The 24,726-nt window shown below is 34.1% G+C and overlaps 2 protein-coding genes and 1 long non-coding RNA gene across 4 annotated transcripts; all 3 read right to left on the bottom strand.

Annotated features, from left to right (window-relative positions):
• Positions 1-3,943: 3,943 nt before the first annotated feature.
• Positions 3,944-4,792, bottom strand: LOC149880002 (uncharacterized). The gene has a single exon (XM_090070699.1). It carries the CDS (start codon positions 4,790-4,792, stop codon positions 3,944-3,946), a length of 849 nt encoding a protein of 282 aa, XP_089926825.1.
• An 8,748-nt stretch (positions 4,793-13,540) lies between these two features.
• Positions 13,541-15,427, bottom strand: LOC149880001 (uncharacterized). Its single transcript, XM_090070698.1, has 2 exons — positions 15,117-15,427; positions 13,541-13,784 (listed from the first exon to the last, which is right to left on the bottom strand). The coding sequence occupies exons 1-2, from the start codon at positions 15,425-15,427 to the stop codon at positions 13,541-13,543; spliced, it is 555 nt and encodes a 184-aa protein (XP_089926824.1).
• Positions 15,428-20,188: 4,761 nt separating this feature from the next.
• Positions 20,189-22,231, bottom strand: LOC149880000 (uncharacterized). 2 transcript variants are annotated; one of them, XR_016446246.1, is made up of 5 exons: positions 21,704-22,231; positions 21,566-21,589; positions 21,046-21,098; positions 20,933-20,956; positions 20,189-20,384 (listed from the first exon to the last, which is right to left on the bottom strand). It is a non-coding gene; the product is annotated as an uncharacterized LOC149880000 (long non-coding RNA). The 2 variants fall into 2 exon arrangements; XR_016446245.1 differs by lacking the exons at positions 21,566-21,589; positions 21,704-22,231 and having other exon boundaries at positions 21,046-21,559.
• Positions 22,232-24,726: the final 2,495 nt, after the last annotated feature.

Here is a 24,726-nt window from a genome sequence, read left to right as displayed (position 1 = left end):
AATCTTTCTTCACTCATCGATTCTCTCAATTTTATCAATTCTTCCATCTTTTTAATTCTTCAAGAAGTTTTATTTAAGTCAAATTCAATTTTTTAAATTCTCCAAAAAGAATTGAAAAGACCCTTTGAGTTTTTAAGCAGCAGGATTGCACATTCTATTTTGTTCTGATAGAAAAATTTCAAACAACTTTTTAACCCCAATCTTCGTCTTTTTTCCTCGTCATTTTCTTCTTCCAACACATCTTCCGGCCCGCTTTCGCCTCCATTTATAGCCAACAATTTGTTTTTCAAATCTTTCACCTCTTCTTTAAATCTGCACAATTCAAGCAATCTTTCAATCATTTTTTCTTCTCCCATCTCATCCCTAAATTTCAAAAATTCCTCGGACAACGCATATCTTTTTTCATTTAATTCCTCAATTCTTTTTTTTAGATCTTCTGCAGTCTCGTTTTCCATCTTTTTCATTTGTGCTGAAATTTATTTAAGTCAAAATCAATTTTTTCATTTCTAAATATTTAGACTTTGCTGTTTTATTAATTCTCCGAAAAGAATTGAAAAGACCCTTTGAATTTTTAAGATTCTTAGAATCCCGGAAAATCGCATGTGATTTTTAAGCAGCAGGGCTGCACCATCTTCCAGGCCAACGATTTGAAATGAACTTTTGAAGCTCTTTCCACTCTTCTGCAATAACATCGTTTTCCGACTCTTGTAGCACATCTTCCGGCTTTCTTTCCAACTCTTCTTCCAAGTCGTCGTCTTCCGACTCTCCTTCCTCATCTTCTTCTGACAACCCTTCATCCGACTCTCCTGCTTCCCATGGACAAATATCAGACACATAACGCTGATTTCTAAATTCATCATAAGTAGGAAAGTATCGGTCGCCCGATTCATCAATCAGACAATCACCCCCTTCATAAGGATGAAACGGATACAGTTTTCCACCTTTGTCAACCACATACCGATTGCCTGTTTCATCCTTCAGATACTGGTAGTTTGTAAATTCTTCGTGATGAATCGAATATCGTGTGCCTGAAACAGTCACGTACCCATTGTCCGATTCGTTAAAGTTCATTAAATACCGATCTTCCGGTACGTCTTCCGGTGTTTTTTCCGATTCGTTTTCCGACAACTCTTCTTCTTACTCGTTGCTATCAACATCTTCCCACTCATCTTCAGAGTCCGACGCATTAGTTGCATTTATGTCGTTTTCCATCTTTTTAATTTGTGCTGAGATTTCTTTAACTCAAATTCAAGTTTTTTCATTTCAGCACATTTTCTGCACATTTTTGGAGATTTTCGCAATTTCAAAATTTTCATACGCAATGTCGAACGTGTTGAACAACATCGCCATTTTCAGTTTGCCGGCGATTCTTTTTTTCTCCTCGAAATCGCAGTTCAAACGAAGCGCGTACCTGTCTATTGCTCTCAGCTTTTCTCCCTTTTTCAGGTTGTTCCATTCTCTGTTGTGCTCTTTGATTTCTTTTTCCATTCGCGAAATTCATCCTCATCGCCTCCCCACAAACGTTTGTCAAGCTTGTCTCTTTCCTTCTCGCTGAACAGTTTCGGAATTTTAAAATTTCCATTTTCGGTGACGTAAATAAAATTTCGAAACATTCCAAATGCAAGAAGCTCGAGATGCTTTTTCTTAGCCTCATCAGGCTCTTTCTTGCTGCACTCCAGAAAAACGGATTAAAATTATTCATTTTCTTATTTCAGTATTTCGATTTTAAATTCAACTTTGCCTACCTTTCCATTTCGACTCTCCAAATATTTGCAGCCATGTCCCGTCTCTCTCATCGGCTTGTAAAGGGACCCATATTCGGTCACTTGTCCAGTTTCAATATGGCTCAGTTTTACAGCCACAGGATTATTTCTGATCAGACGAAGCCTTTCATACTTGGAGTCTTCTACACTCGGCTCCACTTTAATTCTCGTTCTTCCGACAGGCCTCTTTTCTTCCATATCTTCTATCAATGCATTTTTGTTGATCAGATTGTTTTCAACCGCAATCATTATCAACGCCCTTTTACTTTTCAACGTTTTGGAAATGCCTTTCTCTTTCAGCAAATTTTTCAAATCCTTTTTTGTATACCTCATTTTTTTATTGAGGAAAAAATTTCTTTGAGAACCTAATATACAATGTTCATTCTGTTTCCGTCTGATTTAATCCTGAGCAATTTATCAGAGATGACAATGGCAAAGGCTTGAGTGTCTGCAGGAACTTTTGTGTTAAAGGTGGCTTTAATTTGCAAATCCAGCCCTGTTGATTTTAACCTCTCAACCTGCTTGCTCACATCAAAGACAAAAAGTGGACAAATGTGTCTGTAATTTAACGCTGTCAAAGTTAGGCTGAGCGATAATTTCGCTGATTCCATAAACCCTATTGTCAAACTTGCACGCATCTCTGTAAGCCCTCGAGAATTTGTTGTTTGTGAAGGACAAGTCGTAATCGACGGCAGGGTACTTTTCGCTGTTTAAAGTAACGTACATGTTTTTCAAATCGCAGTGATTAAATACGGAAAGGTTCAGATCTTGGTTGCCATCTTTATTGGTTTGGAATCCAACAATGATGTATCTAGGTCTTTCATTGGCAGATCTGGCGCTCAACCTTCAACTGAATTTATTGTTTATGGGCACAGCGATGGTGTCACACTGACTGGATCTGAACGATAACGGAACATCCACTTTCGATTCAATGACTTTATAAAGATTGCTACTCGCCAAAACAGAGGGTGTGACATGAGGCATAAACAAGGACAGTTTGCTAAGGTCCACTTTTCCTGCAGCTGTATCAGCGTTCTTAAAAATCGCATCAGCATCGCTCTTTCTTACAAGAGTAATCGTGTGCTTAAATCCGTGAAGAACTTTGTCGTAATCTTCGCAAAATCCAAAAATGTGCTTTAACGGAGTCCAGAATGAAAATTTACCTTTAACAGCAGGCTGCTTCATGATGTTGTCTTGTTTTTGACTAAACCCGCTGTTGCTGGTAAGATCAGCTAAAGCCGTTCTGTCTCTTTGCCGCAGCTGATTCATTCCTTCTGATACTTGGTTCTCCAATGGATATTTGAGAAAACCAAGCATGGTGGTGGTTTGACCTAGACTGTATATGGTTTCTATTTCTTGATTTGACAATTGGTAGGAAATCTGGCTCAACAGGTGTATGATGTAATTGTTTGCGAGAACAACCACATCCGTATCCGCGTAGGAAGTTCCATCCGCTTTTGTTAGTCTTCCGTCGACCAAAAGGTACGCCTCAGATGCGAGCGTGAACAAGTCTTGATGCTCAATTTTGATTCTTATTTCCCCAGCAGTATTTAAATTGTTACTGACTGGCTCGTATTTGTGAAATTCAAATCTCTCAATTTCTTCATCAACAATGATTTCTTCTGTAAAATTTAAAACATCGGAATTTGCCATTTTTTTATATAAAAGAAAAAAAATTTTTAGACCCCTAGACTATTTTCATTCCATTTCCCATTTTTACAATGTCTTGTATTGTGATGGCATTTTTATTTGACAATTTACCTCCAAGCGAGGAATATTCACTTATGGGCGCTGTTGTTGCTAGCTTGCTGTTCACCATTCCTGAAATAATGTCTTTGCTTTTCTGAGTGAGGTCCTTCCTCGGCTTTGGCGTTCCTGTCTTGGCGTACAATTTCTCAATGGTCTTTTTACCCTTGTCAATGGCCACGTCTTTGGCGGTGGATATGGCGGTAGAATCTAGCTCTTTTCCTGCAGATTTCTTAGCCATGATCGCTTCTCCTCCCAGCTCGCTTTTGGCAACTTTGTTAGCCAAAGTGGATGCTGCTTTAGAGGCGCTCGACGCGGCAGCTCTTTTTAAGAAATTCTTCAACATGTCGGTTATTCCACTTCCTCCAACAACTTGTTTCTTAACATATTTATTTTTGTAAATAATCATTTTTATTAAGCAAAAATATTTTTTTTCAGTTTGCGTCAATGTACCTCATCATTGATTTATACTGGTCTTTGTTTATGACATTTTGCCTTAACAGCTCGTCGCATATGGACACAGCCTCATTTCTTGACCCTATATTTCCAGCATGCCAAGCAGCCACGCTCAAGTTAAGCCTTTGCACGAGTGCATTTGGATCGCTGAGAAGAATAATGACTCCAGACCCTTTTTTGCCGTTAGTTTCACTCTTAACTTTATCCCAAATAGGCTTTATTATTTTCTGATATTTTTTACTCTTTGAGGCTTTGAGTCTGTTTGGATTTTTGTCTTGAAATATGGCTTGACTTTCAACAAGAATATTTGAGTAATTTTGCAAATCTTCCTCAGTGACGTCGTTTCTGTCGGGAGTAGATTTTGTCATGAGCTCCCGAAGACCTTTTGTTCCTTCGTACCTTTCTCCGCCAATAACCATATCATTTCTATCCACAGACATTCCCATTTTTCTAATATACATTTCGCCATCTATTTTACTCACTTCGAAAGGTTTTTTCACATTCTCGTATTTATTACGCACATTGTACTTGTCTAAATAGTAGGACGAAATATCGCCCAATTCATATGGCTGCTTTTCATCACCCAAATTCATGGTAGACTCGAGATCTTCATTTTTCATTTTGGTTGCAACTCTGTCCTCTATGCTTTTTATCATCTTTTCATTGCTTTTGATGAGCGGCTTGTATAGCTTGCTCAAATCAGTCTGAAAATTGACATCTGAAATGTTGTCATTGAGACTGTGCTGATAAATTCTTTTTCTGCTCTCAATCACTTTTCTCACAAGCTCATCCCTCTTGTTTGGGTCTTGTATTTTAAAAAAAGACATGGTTTTTAAAACACGCGGAAAAAAAATCTCAATCTCACCTTGTTGAAGATTATTGTTGCCATGAAAAGAGTTATTAATTTTTTTTAAATAAGTTGTTAAATGTATTTATCGCGTCCTCTCTTCCTTTATTGAACAAAGACTTTTTTGTCAGTTCATCCATTTTGCTGTTTGCTTTTGTTCGTATTTAATCCATCAAGGATTTAAATTTTTGAAGCTCGCAAATAATCAATTCGTACTCTGAATCGCTTATTTTCCCATCCATCAGCGCTTTTGAAATGAGGTTGCTGATGGTGTTCAATTTTGACTCTGCAAGAATTTTCAATTTTTCATGCTTCTCCGCTTTTAATGCCAGTTTTTTGTTCACTTGACCTCCTACAATGGATAAAAAGCGCACTCCAATTGCAACACCCCCGCACGCTATCGCTGCCGTACTGGCAATAATGGTAGACAAAAGACCAATTCCAACAGTCCCCAGAGCAATGCATAAGACCTGTAACGAATTGTCCACATTCGAAATGATTCTGAATGCGCGATGGTACTTTTTGCTGAGAGCCATTCTCTTTACCTTCTCATCCTCCATCTCTTTTTGGATCTCGCTTATTATTTGAAGACGGTAAATGTGTCCTTCATCCGCTGGAGCCGTTGGAAGAGTCGGATACAGTTGATTTTCTTTATAACAATTATACTCAATTTTATTAAGTAAAGGAAAAATAAATTTAAAAAAATTAATTTTTTTACGGATCAAAAGAAATTCACAAGGCATAAACTTTCTCCTTTTTCAATTGTCACTTCTGAATTGCTGTTGTTGAAAATTTCCATGACGACATTATCAACCGACTCTGAAAGGGTTAGAGTGTGATTGAAATAATTCAGTTTTGACTTTATGCTCTCCCTCAAATTCACTAAGGCCATTCCTCCTTTAAGCTTAATTCCAAACATAAAAGTGATTTTCTGATGAGCAAGGCGATGTAGTTCAATGTCGCTTTGAGCAAATATTTCGCATCAAGAACGCGATTCGTACCTAGAACTCACTTTTCTAGGAGGGTAATCTAAATTTCCTTCATAAAATAGGGTTGATTTAATTCACTCTTTGCTGCTCTTTTGATCATAATTAATCATTTTTCTCAAACTCAGCGAATCCATCTTTTTAATAAGAACAGAAAATGTTTTATTGGACTCGATGAATCTCTTTTTAAAATTGCTTAATCTTTCATTTCTTCTTGCTTGATATTCTTTGTCTTCTTTTTTCTTTTCGAGAATTGATTTGTAAATTTCTCTCTCTCCATTTGAGTTGTCTTAAAATTTTGCCTTCTTTTGGTCTGAAGACGTGAATTTCCATTCTGCCTATTTCCTGATCAAATTTTTCAATGGAAAAAGTTTCTCGAAGGGGAGATCTCATTTTTTTTCATTTGTGCTAAAATTTATTTATGTCATTTTGCAAAATATTTTTCATGCTTCCACTGAACTACCTAGGCGTAATAATAAGCCTGACCGAGGAGAAGGTTATAGATTCCGGATTGATCTGTTTGCGCGTCTCCAGAGTTGAGAGTGACGACGAGTTTTCTGCCAGCTGAGACGCTTGGCATGGAATCAGACTCACCGAAGTTTCTGTAAAACGAAATGGTAGTAGTGGAACCGATGGAAGAGCTGGATTGATACAGCAGCTCTAACGATTTGTTGTTGAACGAGGTCACGCTTAATCCGTTCCACGAAGACAAACAAAAATTTTTCAATCCAGATGAGGAAAAGATGCATTTTCTGTCGTTGTCAATTCCCACAAAGTGTGTGTAATTGATTGCATTATATGGCGTCCAAGGACTGAGGACAGTGCCGTTTTCGGGAGACAAATTGCCGTCGTACATTCTGATTCTGGACTCCCACCAGTTTCCAGAGGCGCCGATGATATGTGCTCTGATGTATTTCAGAAAAACACCATTTCCTTTTCCTGTGGTGTTCAACAGCACATATTCGTTTCCGTAAGTGGCATTGAGGTACCTGAACGTTCTCGAGTAATATTTGTAAAACGACAAGGAGGGAGGGATGGTGGTGAATGTGGAAATGAAAGGTTGAATCCAGTAAGTGATTGCCGCACCATTTTTGTTGAACAATTGTATTCCCAAACTTTTCCTGAACGGCATGTTAAGTGTAAAATATCCTCCCAAGGAAGTGGTGTTGGCAACGTTGCATCCTTGCAAAGAGTTGGCGTAACCCGGTCCTCCTCCGAGAGGGGTGAAGAGCAACTCGCAAGCAAGGGTATTAGCGTTCGTGCCAATGCCTTCTGTGTTTTCAAAATAATTCCCCACGCCAATTTCTCCGTCTGCAAATATCCGAAGGAAGACTTGTCCAGAGACGTTTGTTCCGGTTCCATCGAGAGCCAGCCATAATCTTTTTAGAACTCCAGGTCTGTCTGCATAGGTGAAAACAGTAACCGCATCAGGTAAATTTGCAGCAATCATTTGTTGCTTTATCCCCAAACTGGTGAATCCTGATCCTGGAACAAGCCCTAAAAAGTTGGATTTTTTGACAAAAAATCAGAATAGCTTTTTGTCGCTCCATCTTGCGCATTTGTGGGGTCGAGCACGTTAATCAATTTGTGCGAATTTAAATCCAAGCCCGCTGTCCCCACTGAAGTTCCTCCTGACGACGCATGCGTGTCCACGTAACTTTGTATTGTCTGTGTAAAAGATATTGGTGTAAGCCACTTTAGTGTTGACGTAGCTTTTTATCGCAGCGTCTTTGAAATTGGTGGGATCAGAGACGTTGACCAATTTGTGAGAATTTAAATCCAAGCTCCAGTGACGGTGCTCGACCCGTCCACTTTAATATGCATGCTCGAGCTCACGTCCACATTATTTTTCGTGGTGGCGTCGTGAAGACTTGTCGGTTCCTTCAAATTAATCGCTTTGTGGAAATTTAATTCCAAGTTTGCAGCTCCAATCACCGTGCCAATTCCTATTGACGCATACGTGTCCACATCATTTTTCGTGGCGGCGTCGTGCGAATCTGTTGGTTCTGCCAGGTTGATGATTTTGTCCGAATTAAAATCAATGTCCAACGTGATGGTGAAAGAGGTTGAGTAGGGATTTGAGAAAGAGGTTGAATAGGGATTGTAAAAATACGTTCCAAATTCTGTTCTTCCAAATTTGTCAGTCATTTTTATATGCGTCAGATTTTATTTTTTCAAAAAAAAAGAGTATTGACAACGTTTTGAAAGTCGTTTCCTTCATCAAATTTTTTCAAGACGTAAAGACACAAGTGACCACAATAAGACGTATCTCCAAACTGCACCCTTTCGCTATTGTAAAAAACGGGGCTTTTTATATAATTAACCAGCTCAACAAGAGGAGGCTGAGCATAAGAGTCAAAGCTGTATTTTTTATCCCCTTATTTGTACCAGCACACCCAATGAAATCCGTTCGTGCTCGAATCCCCCGTATTGACAATACCACATTCTTTTTTCCTTGGTTTTTTAGGTAATTCGTCCCTAACAAAAACACCTCTATAGTTTTTTATTTTGAGCTCTTTTGCAGCCTGTATCAACTAAAAGTTCGTCAAAGCCTCGTCGGGCAATTTAATTTCTTCGACGTTGATCATTTTTAAATTCGCTTAAAAATTTAAAAAATTCACTTGTGATCTCACAATTCATCATCAGATGCCACTTCTCCCAAATCCCAATCGTCACCCATAATGCTTTGAAAATAAGGCGCATTTTTAGTGAAGACGACTTCTGGAAGTTTGACTTGGATGGATTCAATCTGCGAACCGATAAAAACACCTTCAATTTTTAAAGAGGCAATGGCGAAGCACTTTTTTCGATCCTATTCCAAAGGATTTGTTTTTACGAGCATTTTATTCTCCTTGACAAATTTTTCTTCTTTTGTTCTCTTTTTGTAAAACAAAGAAGTGACTTCAATATTTTTTTCATTTTTCTTCGTAAACAACTTTCCGAAAAAATAGGGGCGTTGTTAGATCCTTTGAGGTTGAAATAGACAAATCTTCAGTACTTATTTTTTTCGTTCTTCCTCCTTTTTTCAACAAATGCGTCATTTTGATGACTTGCTCGCGAAGAAATTTTGATATGTTTTCAGTCACCTCAATAAACTTTTCTTCTTCTGCAGTCATGCCATTTTTTTCGTTGAAACCGAGAAAGGGCATGAAATATCCCGTCAGTTCATTCGTTTCCAAACTGTGGCTTTCAAACACACCAAGCGAAAACAAATGAAGAGTTCCTAAAACGACAGGACCTTTTCCAGAGGAATACTCATTATACAGCGGAATCTTTTGATACTGAATTGGCTTTGTGGCTGAATAAAGTTCTCCTACCGATAATTTGCTTTCGTTAAAATTTTCAATCGTGACAATATTCATCTTTTTTAGAAGAAAAAAAAAATTTTTAAATCATTTTTTTTGACTCGTGTAAAACTCTTCTAATTTCTTCATATATTTTTTCTAGTCTTTTTCGCTCTTTAATTTTATTTATTTTTTTGCGAACATACTTAAATATATCATCTCTTAAAATTCCGCTTTTTACAAAATAAATCATTCCGCACTTTATTTTCAATTCAAAAGTTCCACTACCATGTTGGCGAGTAATGGTAAAGTCCAAATCATTTTCAAAGCTGTAAATTTTGTAATGGTATTTTTCCTAATTGGGTGTATTCTTATATTCTTCTTCGTAATCATCGGTTTTAAGGTACTCTTCAATGAAAGGCTCAGTTAAAACCATCATCTAAACACTTTCCATTTTTTAAAGGAGAAGAAAATGATTTATATCATCCGAAAGCAAACTGATCAATTCTTTATTATCCACCCATGAGTTGAACGAATCTGGATATCCTTGCCATTTAACCAATGATTTGTTCTTTGTTTTGCGAATGATTTTTTCAATTCTAAATGTATCTTGATGCGTCTTTTGCATTTCCTGGTCGTAAAAAGTCCCTTGCATTTCTTCGCCGTTTGCGTCGGTACTTTGATACGTGGGTGGATCCGTTTACTAAATTTTTGACAACTGTGAAAACCTCTTCAGTCCATCTCGGCGTGTACCCTTTTTCAAAATTGCACTTCTTTTTAGTGATCCTCACTTTGTCACCCATGGAAAATTTATGAGAATTTGGCCTTTCATTTTGCACCTTTCCATACAGATTCATCAAGACCTTATTTTTGTTCTTTTCATCGCTGGCTTCAACTGGAGTCATCTTAATCGAAGAGTGTTTTGTGTTGTTGTAACTGCTCACCATTTCATCTTAAACGTCAATGTATTTTTTGGTGTTGTTTGCTGAAAAGTGTTTGAACATTTTCTCTTTCATCGTTCTGTTCCGTCGTTCGACGACGCAACTTTTTTCTTCGTTTTCAGTGGAGTATAATTGCAAACCTAGCTCTTTCACATGCCTGTAGTAAAATTCTTTTCCTTTGTCTACCCACATTTTAGAACACCTTCTTTCTTTGAGTAAAATACTCAAAGCGTTGGTTACATCAAGATCCGTTTTGGTTTTTAAAGAAACAATCCATTTATACTTTAAAAACACATCAATCACCATAAGTATTTTACTCCGTTGTTGAATTTTGAAAACAACTGCATGTCGACTAAATCTACAGCCCATATTTCATCAATGTCATTCACAATCATCCTTCTTCTTTTAAAATGATAAATCACTGGTTTGTGAGGCTTCTCTGCAAGTTGATCCGTCCATTTAATGTCTTATTTTTTTTACTCAGAGACCGAATTTAGCTTTGGCTTTGATGATTGGTGTAATAAGCTTTCTTTCGCTAATTTCTTTTCGCGTTGTGTTTGGAATGGAATTCATTTTTTCAAGCATCATTTGATCAGCCACATTCCAGTTTTTTTGGTCGTTGAAATACTTGTAAGCATGGTCATGATGATACGCCGCATTGTCCACCCTGTCCATTGGCTTACTCCAGTCCTGATACATGTCGGTGATACATGTCCTGAGACATGTCAGTACATATTACATATATAAAAAAATTTTTATATAAAAATGGAAGCCATTGATTTGTCATGGAATATTGGTAAGAGCAAAAGAAACAACAACAAACTTTTGCCTAGAAGCATAAGAGGAATCATCATCGGGAAGTCTGGTTGCGGAAAAACGACTTTGCTGCTGAATTTGCTGCTGAGACCGGGATGGCTCGGTTACAACCATCTGCAAGTTTTTGGAAAGTCCCTTTTCCAACCTGAATACAAAATACTCAAAAGCTCCTTCGAAAAGAAATTGCTAAAAGAAATTATACTAGAATTGTTCAACATTCAAAGCAATATTGAAAAAATGAACGCAAGTCCTGAATCAGTCATTGAGGAAATTTTGAAAAAATGGGACGGAGAAACAGACATGGAATGCCCATTCTTTGAAACAGCCGACGACGTGCCTGAACCTGAAGATCTCGACGCACCGAAAAACAATTTATTGATCTTTGACGGTTTGGAATTGACCAAACAAAACAAGTGCAAAAAACATTACATCCGAGGAAGGCACTCCAACGTCGACTGTTTTTACCTGGCTCAAAACTATTTTACGCTCCCCAGACAAACCATCAGAGAAAATGCAAACTTTATTTGCCTCTTTCCACAGGACCAAAAAAACGTCGACCACATTTACAGAGACCATGTCGCTGTTGATATGACAAAAGAAGAGTTTAAAAAGTTTTGCAAGTTTTGCTGGTCTCAACCCCACGGATTTGTCGTTATCGATTTGTTCTCAAAAAAGGACCATGGAAAATACAGAATCTGATTCGACAATTTTTATTTTCCAAGTGTATAAAAAACATGTCGGGATTTTATTTACTTGCAAAATCGAAAAGCGATACACCCACAATAAGAAACAGTTCAATCAAAACATACTTTGAAAGACCCATCGAGCTGGATTTGAACAGAAAGTATGAAATGGCGCTTGAGGGGCTCGAGACTTATCGCAGTTACCCAAACATCAACTCTAAAAATAACGTTTTAGGTATAGTTCGAACGCTGGCACAAATAGTTACACCATTTACATTAAAGAAGGAGCCTATGAAATAAACGAGATTAACGAGTACCTTCAAAATGAAATGAAAAAACAAGTTGGAAATTTGTACAGAGCGAACGGAGTGATTATTACGGCAAACGTATCCACATTGAGAACCGTATTGAAGTTTGGAAAGCCAGGAACAACGACAAAATATTGGGTGGATTTTAACTTGAATAACAGTTTAGCGTCGCTCCTTGGATTTGGCTAAAAGGAATACACCTACGTGGAGAAAAATGAAGATCCTGTCAATCCTGATAAAGTGACAAGTTTTATCGAGACCTACGAGTCTGAAAATATTGTAAAGGTTTGAAGAAACCTCGGTGCTCTGAGTGACAAACGACATTATCGGTCCGTCTTATTTAGACGGAAAGAGTACAAACGACATTTATTCTTTTTATCCAGAGGTTAAGCCGGGTGCGAAAATTGTGGCAAAACTTTTTCACTTGATTTATTTGCCTATTGTGGTGAGCAAAATTTCAAGATTGGAGACGCAAATTGTGGATCAAAATGGAAACTTGATCGATTTAAGAGGGGAAGACATTATCGTGAGATATCACATCAGAGAAAGAATATCCTCAGTGTTGTCCGACCTTTACACGAGCAGCGCTGCCGATCGGTGATTTTTTTTCTTTTGATAAAAATATGAGCAATTATCAAGGTCAAGCTGATAAAATAAAAAAAAGTCATTCAAGATGAAAGCAACTTCAGTATAAGGCTTACTCATCAAGATTTGGACGGAAATTACATCCTAGCAGTGAGATAGTCTAAACTGAATAAAATTAGAAAAGCGTACGGCAATGGAACTGGTGTCACATTTAAACTGAGCAAAAGACAGTTGACGCACAACTCGAAAATAGAAGGCGGATTTATCGGTGCATTACTTCCTTTGCAAGGAATGCTCGGAAGCACTCTAGCCACAAGAGTCGTCCCAGCTCTCGCCACTGGTCTGCTTGCAGGTGTAGGCTCCTCTGCCGGTTCTGCCATAGTTGATAAAATTGCAGGACGAGGCGTTGCTTACATGAACATGAATGGAAAAGGAATGAAATTGACTGCAGCAGGATCTGGCTTATTTTTAAGTCCTTAGTCTAAAAACACATCTGTCCATGGAGATAGAATCTTCTTAAGAAGCGGTAAAGGATATGAATCCGTTGGATCTGGGTTATTGCTCGGACCCAATTCTCCCTTTTCAAGCATACCCTTTTTAAATTTAATTCTTTAGGTCTGATCTGAATTTTAAAAAATTTTTATTTGACAAGAATAAAAAATTTAGATCTGAAGGATCCCTAAAAATCTTTAATTTTTTAAAGTAAATACACTTTCACCATTCCAATATCCCCGGTTGATGAAACCATCAGCGGTTTATCCTTTTCAACAAACACATCCAGCACGCTTGAAAAAGAAATGATTTTTGAAATTCGAAACAGCTGCTCAGATCGATGCACGCTATGAACCTCCATTTTGTCATTGACATTCTCCTCTCCAAACTTGAAGCTTTCCAAAAAAATACCTTGAGTCTCCATTGAAAATATAAACACTTATTTCTCCGTTGCCACTCTAAATTCTTATGTCTGCTTAATTATCATAGACATGTCGCTGAATCTTGAAACCAAAATTCTCCTCTGAGACTCTGCAAGAAAAGAATAATGATCAAACAAAATCACGTTTTGAACGCTCTCCGTCACCACCTTAATACTGTATTCAAACTGGTCTGAAGATCTTACGTCAATAATCAAACTGCCAAATCAACAATCGAAAGCGTCATCGCGCTGTCTATTTTCATCGTTTCTAACGCCTTGCTAATATAACTCTCAATATCCACATGCAACGGCTCTTCAAAATCAAACACTTCAAACATCAAACTTATCGTCGTCTTTCTCTTCACATTATTTCCCCATTTGTTAATGCTCAAACTCTCCATCTTCATGTTATTGAACAAAAGATCAAACAACACTTTCAATTCACCTGCGTGCTGTCTAGCAAGATATATTTTTTTTAAAAAAGAATTTTTAATTTTATATCATTACAGATCCCATTGACATTTTTTAAAAAAAGGTAAGTCAAAAGGTAAGTACCCAAAAAAGCTAGCAGGCATATAAAAATATTTACAAAAAAATGCCAATGGCGCAGAACCGGCATTTCTCTTATATTCAGATAAAAAGCGCAGGTTTATAGGACCAGTTGAAAGTTTGATTTTTGATGCAGCTTACTGTTTATTTCCAACTGCCACTGAATCCAGTATGACTTAATTGCGAAACACTTGATTGCGAAACATCTTAATTGCGAAGCACATGAAAAAATCTAAAGACCGATATTTTGCATCAAGAAAGAGAAATTCTTCTTTAACAAGTGATTTAAACAGTCCTGTTAGAAAAATTCAAAAATTAAACACTGACTGTGTAGTGATTCCAATTAAGTTATTTTTTAAATTTACTTTATTATTATTTATTCATCTTCTTTTTATTTTAGTTATTTTGTTGTTAATGACTTTTTTTATTTTTTAAAAATATTTCACACATTTACTTTTAACATTTTATAATGGCTTTAACATTTATAATTTTTTGTTGAAACCAGTTTTAACTTTTTGTATTTCATTTGTTATAAATGCAATCTTATTTTAATGGTTATAATTCATTCCCCTGAAAAATATAGCATGCGATTTTTCAGGAATATCTTCTAGTCTAGCCTATATTTTCTTAGCCTAAAAGTGTAGTTATTGTTACGAATTTTCACTAGGTGTTCTCTACCTTATTTAGCTAGCTCATCGCTAGCTTATTTAACTAGCAAATCGCTAGCTTATCAAGCTAGTGATCTTCGTGGCCAAATCGCTGTCTTAATTGTAACGACTTGTCGCTAGCAAACCGCTAGCTTTTTAAGCTAGCATATTGCTAGCTTAAAAAGTTTTCGATCCTCGTGGCCCAATCGCTGTCTTAATTGTTATGAATATCGCTAGCAATTAGCTAACCGATTTCCCACCGGGACTACATTCAAGATTATTATAGAATCTTTAATTTCCTTATTTCTTATTATTTTCTCATTAAAATCAAAATAGTTTTGCAGTTCTGGCTGTTTGTTTTCCGTTTCCTTAAATTGAAACCAAGTTTAGACATAATTGTTTTTGACATTTAATAAAACTCTTTACCTTTCGTTACACTTTCAGTTCCGGATGTGGCATCATCAGAGTTTAAATCTTCAACGAAACTTTTTAAAAACTTGCTATTAGACTTTTCATATTCTTTGATATGATGTCTTATTGTTCCATTTAATAAAAAGAGGCTTTTAGTCCGACCAAATACTATTTAAAAAACCTATAAACAATCAATTCTGAGTCCTGTTCTGAGTCAACATTTTTATACCAGAGAAATCTTAAATAATCTTTATGCTCACAAGAAAATTCTGCATTTAAGAAAGCTTGTTTGATAACTGCTGATATGGCAATATAATTTAATCGGAATCGCAGTACATCAAATATTTTGGATAATAGATTTGGCCCTGAAGTAAGACAAATATTCAAGGATAATGAATTGTTAGAACATGAAGCATCAAATACTGCTCTTATCTTAGTAGTTTCCTTATCTTTCCTTACGAATGGCCTGTGCGCAAGGTAATGTGATTTCATTATCCGGAACTCTTTTAATAATTTTATTCGTTTTGTATTCTTTAAAAATGACGTCATAATAATTTAACAAATTCTTAACACTCAATTGCTTCTTTAACCTATTCAGCATTATCTCACAAATTTTATAGTTATCTGATAAACAATCAAGATCTGGTTTAAAAGGAAGCTTATTTACATATCTCTCCCCATTATGCATAATATCATTTTCGAGTTTATGTTTCACACACTTATCAATAGATTCCATTTTCTCCACACTCCAAAGTTCTTGTAAATAACTCCCTTAGTTCATCTATCTCACTGCACACATCTTCCACATTCCCAGTTAAATTATCATCAACGCGCAAATTCATGATTACTTTCTCGTTAACACTTTTTACAAAAGGCATCGGGCCACTTAATACCCATCCTAGAACAGAGAAAAAAGCTACAGTACAGCCTTCGATCCCTCTAATAACTTTACCTGTCATAAATTTATGGTACAAATCACACCCAACCAATAAGTCATTAGAAAATCTTCGGAATCATCATCATAATCAGCTAGAATTAACTTTGAAATATGTGGGTAATTTTTACATGCTCGAGATATCTATTGCCTCAGCAAAGGGCTACAAATAACTGGCACACATAAAAATAAGAATTTCTATGTTTTACCTTGAGTTGAACAACATCGAGCTTTTTAACTCAGGAATTATTAAACTGACCAAATGTTTTTATCATTATAGCTTCTTGCCTTATTGTTTTTAATTTCAATCTTTCGCATACATCATTGGTAACAGAAGACCTCTGACTAACGCTATCAAATGATATTCTGAATATTTCATACTCACTCTCTGAATTAAAAAACTTAGCCTTTGCTGTCTGTAGCAAAATGCTATCAGATACACCTACAAGAGTTGCACTAGTTTGGGTTTGCTTCTTATTCCAAATTGAAATATGGTGTTTCCCATTACATTAAAAACATTAATAGCTTGAATGAAAAAATTTTGAGATATGACCTAATTTTAAACAGATGAAACATCACTTTTGGAGTTTAAGAATTTCAATTCTTGAGTCTAAATTCGTTACCTTTAAACAGTGAGAAGGCTAATGGTTTTCTGAACAATATGCAAATTATAAAATTCTTTGTTTTGGTGCTCTTCTATTTTGTGTATGAAAACCTGATGCTTTAAAGTTGTTTTTGTTTCTATAATTATAAGAATAATTTTGCTGTGCATTTTTGTATAAAGAATAGTGTTTCAAGTTTTTATGTTTATTTTTATTATAACTTGATTTTAAAAGATATTTTGCACAACACTCTTAGCTTGTAATTCTTCATTGTAATATTTTAAAAGACTATCTAAAGTGCACAACTCTCCGGCAAATTTTCTAGAAATTAAAATATAAAGTTCATCAAGCAGTTTCTCCCTAAGGTTAGGAATTAGCAAACAGCCGTAACTAGTTGTTTCTATTTATAGAGATCTAAGATTATGTACATAGCTCTCTATATCGTTCTAATGTTTTCTTAGTTCTTCTAGATCATTGAAATCTTTAGAGAATCCATATGTGCTGAAACTAAAATTTATGTATTCCTCTATCTGTTAGTCAAGGTTTCAATGGCTTCTATATAATTTTCTGAACTAAGTGAAAGTTCTAAAAGAATAGCCATTTCTTGGCCAGAAAAATATTTTTTTAGATGTTAAATCGATCTATATCATTAAAACCTTCATGCCTATAATTTAATAAATAAAATTGGTCCTAGAAACCCTGCCAATTTACGGGATTCTCGTTAAAATCTGGCATTTCAAACTTAGGTAAAATGCACTTTGACTTATTTAAACTTTTAACAGAATCTTTATCTGATTCATTTTTATTTATGTCTTTTAATTTTAGTATCACTACAGACATCAACATATGATAAAACTCAACTAGTCTTGCACTTTCGTCATTTTTGATTTCCTCTTGATTTAAATTATTTAATATTTCTTCATCAATATTGTTTAATCTCTCGTAGCTCTCGCTTAAATTACTTTTTAAACCTATTAATTTGGCATGCTTAAGCTTCTCACTCTCAAATTCCTCAATTATTTTGCTTAATAAATTTCCAAAACATGCTCGTAATACTCTCCTTCTCCCCACTTTCCTTCCTAAAGGAGCTGCCATTTTTAAATGAATATTAACAACTCAGAATAAAATCGAATTTTCGTCACAATCAACATTTCAACAATTAAGTTCTATCAAATCTTTCTAAACAAATTACAAATACAATACTCAACTTACTTCAATGTTGAGCAACTAAAAATGTTCTCAATTCTTGATAAACTTCTTTCTTTAATCTTTTAATTCGGTATCTCCTCTGAGTCCCTCCTTGGACGCCATGTAAAATCTCGAGGATTAAAAACAGCTCCTTTCGCTTTGGGGAGACTATGAATTTAAACTTTACAAAATAGAAGAGAAGTTCCTAATCTGCTCCACCACCCGTTGTTAAGACGTCTTAAACAAGACATCGATGATGCCCGAGCAAGATCAATTTTAAAACGGACTGTTGCTCATACTGGATATTATTCATGTGAAAGGGGCATTATCAAAAGTTCTTGGGAAAAAAAGGTAGTGTTTAATGAAAAACAAGAATTTTGCAAGCGGACCGATTATGATTTTAGCCGCCAGCCGTATAAGCAACGTCAGAAATATGTCTCCTCTTAAAGGTGCATGTATTAAATGTGTTTCCGGATTTCTACCTTGACAATATGCAAAAGACCAACTAATAATTCAAAAGAATTTTGAATTATTTTCGTAAAATTCCCATGGCTAGGTTATTACAAGCACATATTTTACAGATTTCTGAAAAACTAATCGAATTTAGAAATTAGATTGTTCGCTAATGATAAATTTCCACATGGATGGACAGAGAGGCGGAAGGAGAAGTTTTAAGGAAACCCACCTTTATAAATGGGTAATTGGTAAGTGTCGTCTAATGCTGCTTTCCAAAAAAAATGATTTTCTTGACCAATTATTGTTTTATTAATTTTCTCTTTTTAGCGGCTTTCCACGTGAGATATCCAAAAGAATCGTAGAAAACTGTCCTATAATTTATTCACAAACATGTTAAAAACTCACCAGCATTACAAAAATCTTATTAAAATTATAATCATGTACTCTTTTTATGGATGCTGTGAAATATTTCTATAGCAAATCATGTCTCATTTTTTTCATTTATTCCATTTGGATAGTTCATGTTTTTCACACCTTTCTATATTCTGTAACCACCTTCCAGTCTTTTTCCAATATAACTAGCAAAAAGCAACCCGTAATACGGGTTATTGTCGGCTATTTAATTTATAGTGGCCGTTTTCCGCAATTTAAAGTTGCGAAACCTTAACTTAGACCTTTTAGAAAAACGCCTTCAAATTGAAAAAATCAAACTATCTGTAAAAATAAAATTAAACTATGCGGAGGTATAATAATTTACCTATTATTTAACATTAGTCTAGTAATTTACAATTTACATAAGTGTTATCAATGTAAAGCAAAGCAATTTGCGTCCACATTACTTAGTTCAACAGTACGTTTTTAGTTACTGATCACAAAATAACAACGCCTTAACATGCTTTAAATAGACGAAAAAGTAAAGCTGAAATATTGTTGAATTTTTTTAATTAAATTAATGTAAAGCGAAAGTAATTTATACATGAGTTATTTATTATTTGGTATACACTTGTAACATGTGTTTATAAAAGATGATAGCCTTTAATACGTTAAATGTAGACAATTTAATAAATTTATTATAAATAACTAAGCGTTCGAGTACAAATACGTTTAAAACAAAAAAAAACTTATTTTACAATCAAACATCTGTAAAACAAATTTAAAAGAATGTAAACTTTCATCTTTTATATTGCATTAATTCGTCATATGATAGGCCTAAATAAAAAATTGTATCATAAGTAGACGTAGAAAGAAAAAACAAAAAAAAAAAAAAACCGGAACTTAATATAGTTGAGTTTCGGTGACTTGTTGATATACTTAATACTTAAACTGTCATGATGCAGCTCGTCGGTGTTGATTTATTAAGTTATTACTTGTTGGCTTTTAGTACTCTTTAGTTTAATTTATAAGACATTTCAATAGATTTAAAATATTTTAATTAAAAAGCACAATAATAAATGCTTCAAGGAGCCAAAGTATAAACAGATAAAAAGATAAAATCAAATTGAGATATAAATAAATTGCATTTATATAGCTAAACATTTTGCTTTGGCTTATAGAAAATTTTAAAGCAAAGAATTCAGTGAATTAAAATACCAATTAATTATTTTTAACAATAGATTGCTTATATCTTATGATGAATGTTATATTATGATATCAAATGAAAGTTGGGTAATGTATCTATTTAACTATATTTAAGTTTAATTGTTGTAGCACATACTAAATTCTTAAATTAAAAAGAGAAAAACAAACCAAATATACAACATATATTATTAAAAAAAATTACAATTTTAAAAAAAAGTGAAAAAAACAGCAACCAAAAAGTTATAAATATCTTCACTGATAGAAGACATTTCCAACCTTTTGGTTGCTGTTTTTTTTTTCTGTGTCTCCCAACACCCCGGTATGGATGAGGCCTCCATTTAATCTATGGCTCATCCATACCACCATTTTTGCACCACTTATTGAAGGACCTCTCCGAGAGAGGCCCTGGGTGTTGGGAGCGATAGCGCTTGTAATTCTCATACGTTAACGGCTCTAAAATTACAAATAGAAGGATATAATGAAAATTAAAAATATATGAAAAATTTAATTCTAATAAAAACATGAGTAAAATGCGATCAGTTTTAAAATGTCATATTTATATTTATATTAAATATATAAAATTAAATAGTTCTTTCACCTGTAGCACATATTCTCCAGAAAAAATATATAGAACTTAAAACACTGCCCTACCAGTTGTGCTTCTACCAGACAATAAGGACAAAAAATATACCTAAAAATAATTGATAAAATGATATTTACGTATTTTCATATAATTAAAATATTTTTTACTTGTCTTTGATTTCTTCCGTAAAGTTATCTTAAGTAAGAAAAAAGATAACTGAAGTTAAAATTACCAAAAAGTAAACTAAAATTGACTACAAACTAAACCAAAAGTATAAACTAAAATAAGCTTTAAATCCTAATATCTGAACTTCAGAAGACAAAAGTCGGTTGTCAAGAAGTGTATTTGAACTATTTTTAACTGTTTATTTCTAATTTTTCTCAAAAATATATTAAATGTGCCTCAAGACAAATTAAATAAAACACGAAAAAAATAACTAATTTAACCATTATGAATAAGCCAATAAAGACTAATTATTTTACTATTTTCTCTCTCCTAGACAATTTCTAAAATGAACACAATTTCTCTCCTCAAAGACAATATCTCTCCTCAAAGAAAAAAAAAATAAAGGTAAAGTACTTGAAGTTTTAAAATTCCAGTTACAGTATAAGTAAACAAATTCCTGTTAACAAATATCTAATAGCAAAAACACTGACCTAACTCTTTCTTCGCTTCTGTGTCTAAATAATTAAAGCACTTAAATGTATAGACGTTAAAATATCTACTTAACTTTTTAAAAATAAACTCATTTAACTAATGTAACTGATACCTTTATTATTAGCTCTTTCTTTATCGAAATAAAAACGATGTCTTTTTTTAAAACTAAAACGAAATAGAAACTGAATGTAATATTCAAAAACGAAATAGAAACGAAAACTAAAATTAGCTACAAGACGAAAACGAAACTAAAACTGAAATGAGATAAGCAAAAACGAAACTGAACTAAAATCATAAAAACGAAATTGTTACTACTATCAAATTATTACCATTTCTAGTCATCGAAAAAAAAAAAAAAGATTAATATGCGATAGTAACTTTAAAGTCGCACTAATTTACATCGTTGTAGCAAATTGTGCGGATTTCTAATTTTGTTCATTTTTGTTTAAATCCGCTGCCTTACTGAGAATTTTAAATTTCTTCTATTTATTACTGACAATTTTAAGTAAGACCTACGCTCTTGAGCTTATAGTAAAAATTACAAAAACCTACCAATTTACTTTAAAGTCAACAACCTTATTTTAAAAAACATTTTAGTTAATTTATAAAAAAGTAAATCCTTTAAAACTTACTATCTCTCTCTTCATTGTTGTTAGCTAAACAGAAAAACAAACGAATAATTGATAGTGAATTATCACTTTGTTAGTAGGTTAAGTAGATTAAATAGATCTTTGATCTATAACATGTAAATGTCACGCCAAACTTATTACCTAAAAGTCGAGTGACAGTTTTACTCCTTTATGTCGTGTGTTAAATCGGGCTTCGTGATATGGCAATTTTATTAGACAATTTGGCGTCACATTTTTTACAGTGTAAAAAGAAAAGAGAAGTACAAATGCTTCGATATGTCCCTTCAAGTACCTGCACCTCTAGTAGTAGCAGTGACAACTACCACAACATTCCCCAGCAGTCTTCTCTATCTCTCCTATATCTATCGTCAACATAATCACAACATCTGATCAGCAACTTTTTCCTAAACAGCTCAAATTAATTAGTAATACACCGGCAACTCATCTGACACCAACATCTGATCATGTACTGGATATATACAAAGTTAATGGAAAGCAATTTTCTATAACAACAAACACTTTATGGAAAGCAGTTTTCTGTAACAACAAACATTTAATGGAAATTAGTTTTCTATAACAACAAACATTTAGTGGAAAGCAATTTTCTTGACAACAAACACTTGATGGATAGCAGTTTTTTATAACAACAAACACTTAAAGAACAAAGAAAACAATAGATCTGAAACTTTCGGAATTAACACCGAGAAATCCCTGTAATCAGGTAAAGAAATGGCACCTCTTAAAAACAACTTATTCGATCTAGTCAAGAACATCAAGTTTCGAAAAATAAGAAGCAACTTCTAGGCAAAGCTAAATGATGACATTGTGAATATACGAAAATCAGAAAAAACACTAACCAAGGCTGAAAAAGTATCTAACATGTACATGTTGTTGAAAGACGAATAAAATAATTTACTAACAAGTGCTTTAACTTCGACATACAAAAAGCCAGTCCTATAATTAAGACCAAGTAAATATGGAAAGCAAAGAAGTTTTAAGTAACCGCGAGGTTTTTAACTAATCGAAAAAAATGGAACATCTAACTGTTTTTTAACTCTGAAAGACCACAAACAGAACTTTACAAACAACCCAACAGTCCTGCCAAAAATGATATTGGATGAATCATTAAATACATGCTATCAAAAATGAATTATGATATTAAACATAAACTTGATTTCAACCAATGGACATGTACTCAAAATGTTACTGATTGGCTCAAGAGAATTACTGAAAAACACCTGTATAAGTTTCTTATTTTTGACATATATGAATTCTACCCATCAATCAATGAAAGCCTTCTAAACAACGAAATTAGCTACGCTTAGCAACACATAACAATTAATAAAGAGCAAAAAATGATTACCACACAAGCAAGAAAATCTTTGCTCTTCAATAATGAGCAAGTTTGGGTAAAAAAGAAAAGCGGTTAGTTTGATGTTACCATGGGTGCTTTTGACGGCGCAGAGGTTTGTGAAATTGTAGGTATTTTCCTATTTTTCCAACTATCCTAACATTATAACAAAGCTGATTTTGGATTATATCGAGACAACGGTTTAGCCGTATTTGAAAACACAAGTGGTCCCCAAATGGAAAAAAATAAAAAAGCACTCTGTTCAAATCTTCAAAGACAATGGCCTACTTATTTCCATCCAATGTAATATGAAAATGATGACGTAACTTTAAACCTTGATAACCACTATTTCCGGTCTTACAGTAAACTTGAGAATGTTTTAAGCTATATTCATTCTGAATCCAAAGATCCACCTCACATTTTAAAGCAGATTCCGCACTCTACCAAGCTACAATTGTCGGCCTATTCATCTAGCGAACAATTTTTCAAAAATTCTTCCTAAATGTCCGAGGAAGCCTTAAAAAACCAGGTTTCAACCAAAAGCTTATATACATTCCAAACATACAACCTGTTAACAATAAAAGCCGTAAGCAAAAAATTATTTGGTTTAATCCTCCTTACAGCAAAAATGTTTGCACAAATATAGGAAAGCAGTTTTTAAATCTGGTAGACAAACATTTTGCGCTAAACCTCAAACTTCATAAAATATTCAATAAAAATTCCATTAAAGTGAGTTACAGCTGCATGCCTAGCATAAAAGACATAAATTCACACAATCAAAACATTCTGCAAAAAAATTAGCGAAAAAACCCCAATATCAGAGAAAAAACTTGTAATTGCATGGATAAAACTAAGTGTCCTTCACATCTGAATTACCTTATAAAAAACATAGTCTTCCAAGCAATCGTCTCCTCCAGCATGATGACGGCCACTAATTAAAAATTTTACATCTTTGATTTGTATTTCATGTCGTCAGGCATGAAACTTTAAATACCATACATAGTACATAGCTTTTATTTCTTCGTTATATATATATATATATATATATATGTATCGTTTGATGTAGTGCTGTATTAAAATAATACAAAGCTCTTGTTCGTTGAAAAGTGCTCAATGTTTAGGAAATTTATTTTGATTATATATAAATTTCAAAACAGAGCGATTTATAATTATAATTAAAAACGATAAAGAAAAAACATTTATTATGGAACTTTAAGTTTCATACCTAACGGCAATTATCAGCCATATATTACAAAATTAAAAATTAAACGTTAAAATTAGATTTATAATTACGGTGGCGTGAGTTCTAATGACTCCATAGAAACAAAATCTTAAAAGTATAACGTGACGTAAACGTAAAGTGAACCAACCAGGATCAATCTTCGGTATCAAATGAGGAAATAAGGAACTTATTCTTGTGCCTGCACTTCGAGACCATTTCACTCCTTGTATTAAGTAGGTTACCTCCTTTGTACATCAAAATTTGAAACTTCTCGTTCAAACAAAGGTTACAAACTCTTGATGCTGGGTTGTATGGTTTGCATTTTTTTTTAATTTTCCATCTGACAAAAGGTGTGAAGTTTTTTTTCTTTTAATTTCCATACCTCCTTTGATAGCTCTGTATTGTTCTTGTACCTAACTGCATTAAAGGATTTTAAGTGGTTAGCATACCGAGCTTGGAAAGATGTTTCACTAAGTCCTAAATACACTTTTTCTTTATATTCCGGATTATACAAATAGACGGTGGCCTGATAAGCGATGTTGTTGGAAAGGCAAGGGTTGTTAATTGGACATTTGGATTTGTCAGTGCAGT

Source organism: Hydra viridissima, unplaced genomic scaffold (genome assembly GCF_058129835.1).
Source record: "Hydra viridissima isolate aposymbiotic clone 2 unplaced genomic scaffold, HvirCarnegie_v1 scaffold_13, whole genome shotgun sequence".
NCBI classification, from domain to species: domain Eukaryota; kingdom Metazoa; phylum Cnidaria; class Hydrozoa; order Anthoathecata; family Hydridae; genus Hydra; species Hydra viridissima.
This window is presented reverse-complemented; position numbering and strand designations above follow the sequence as displayed.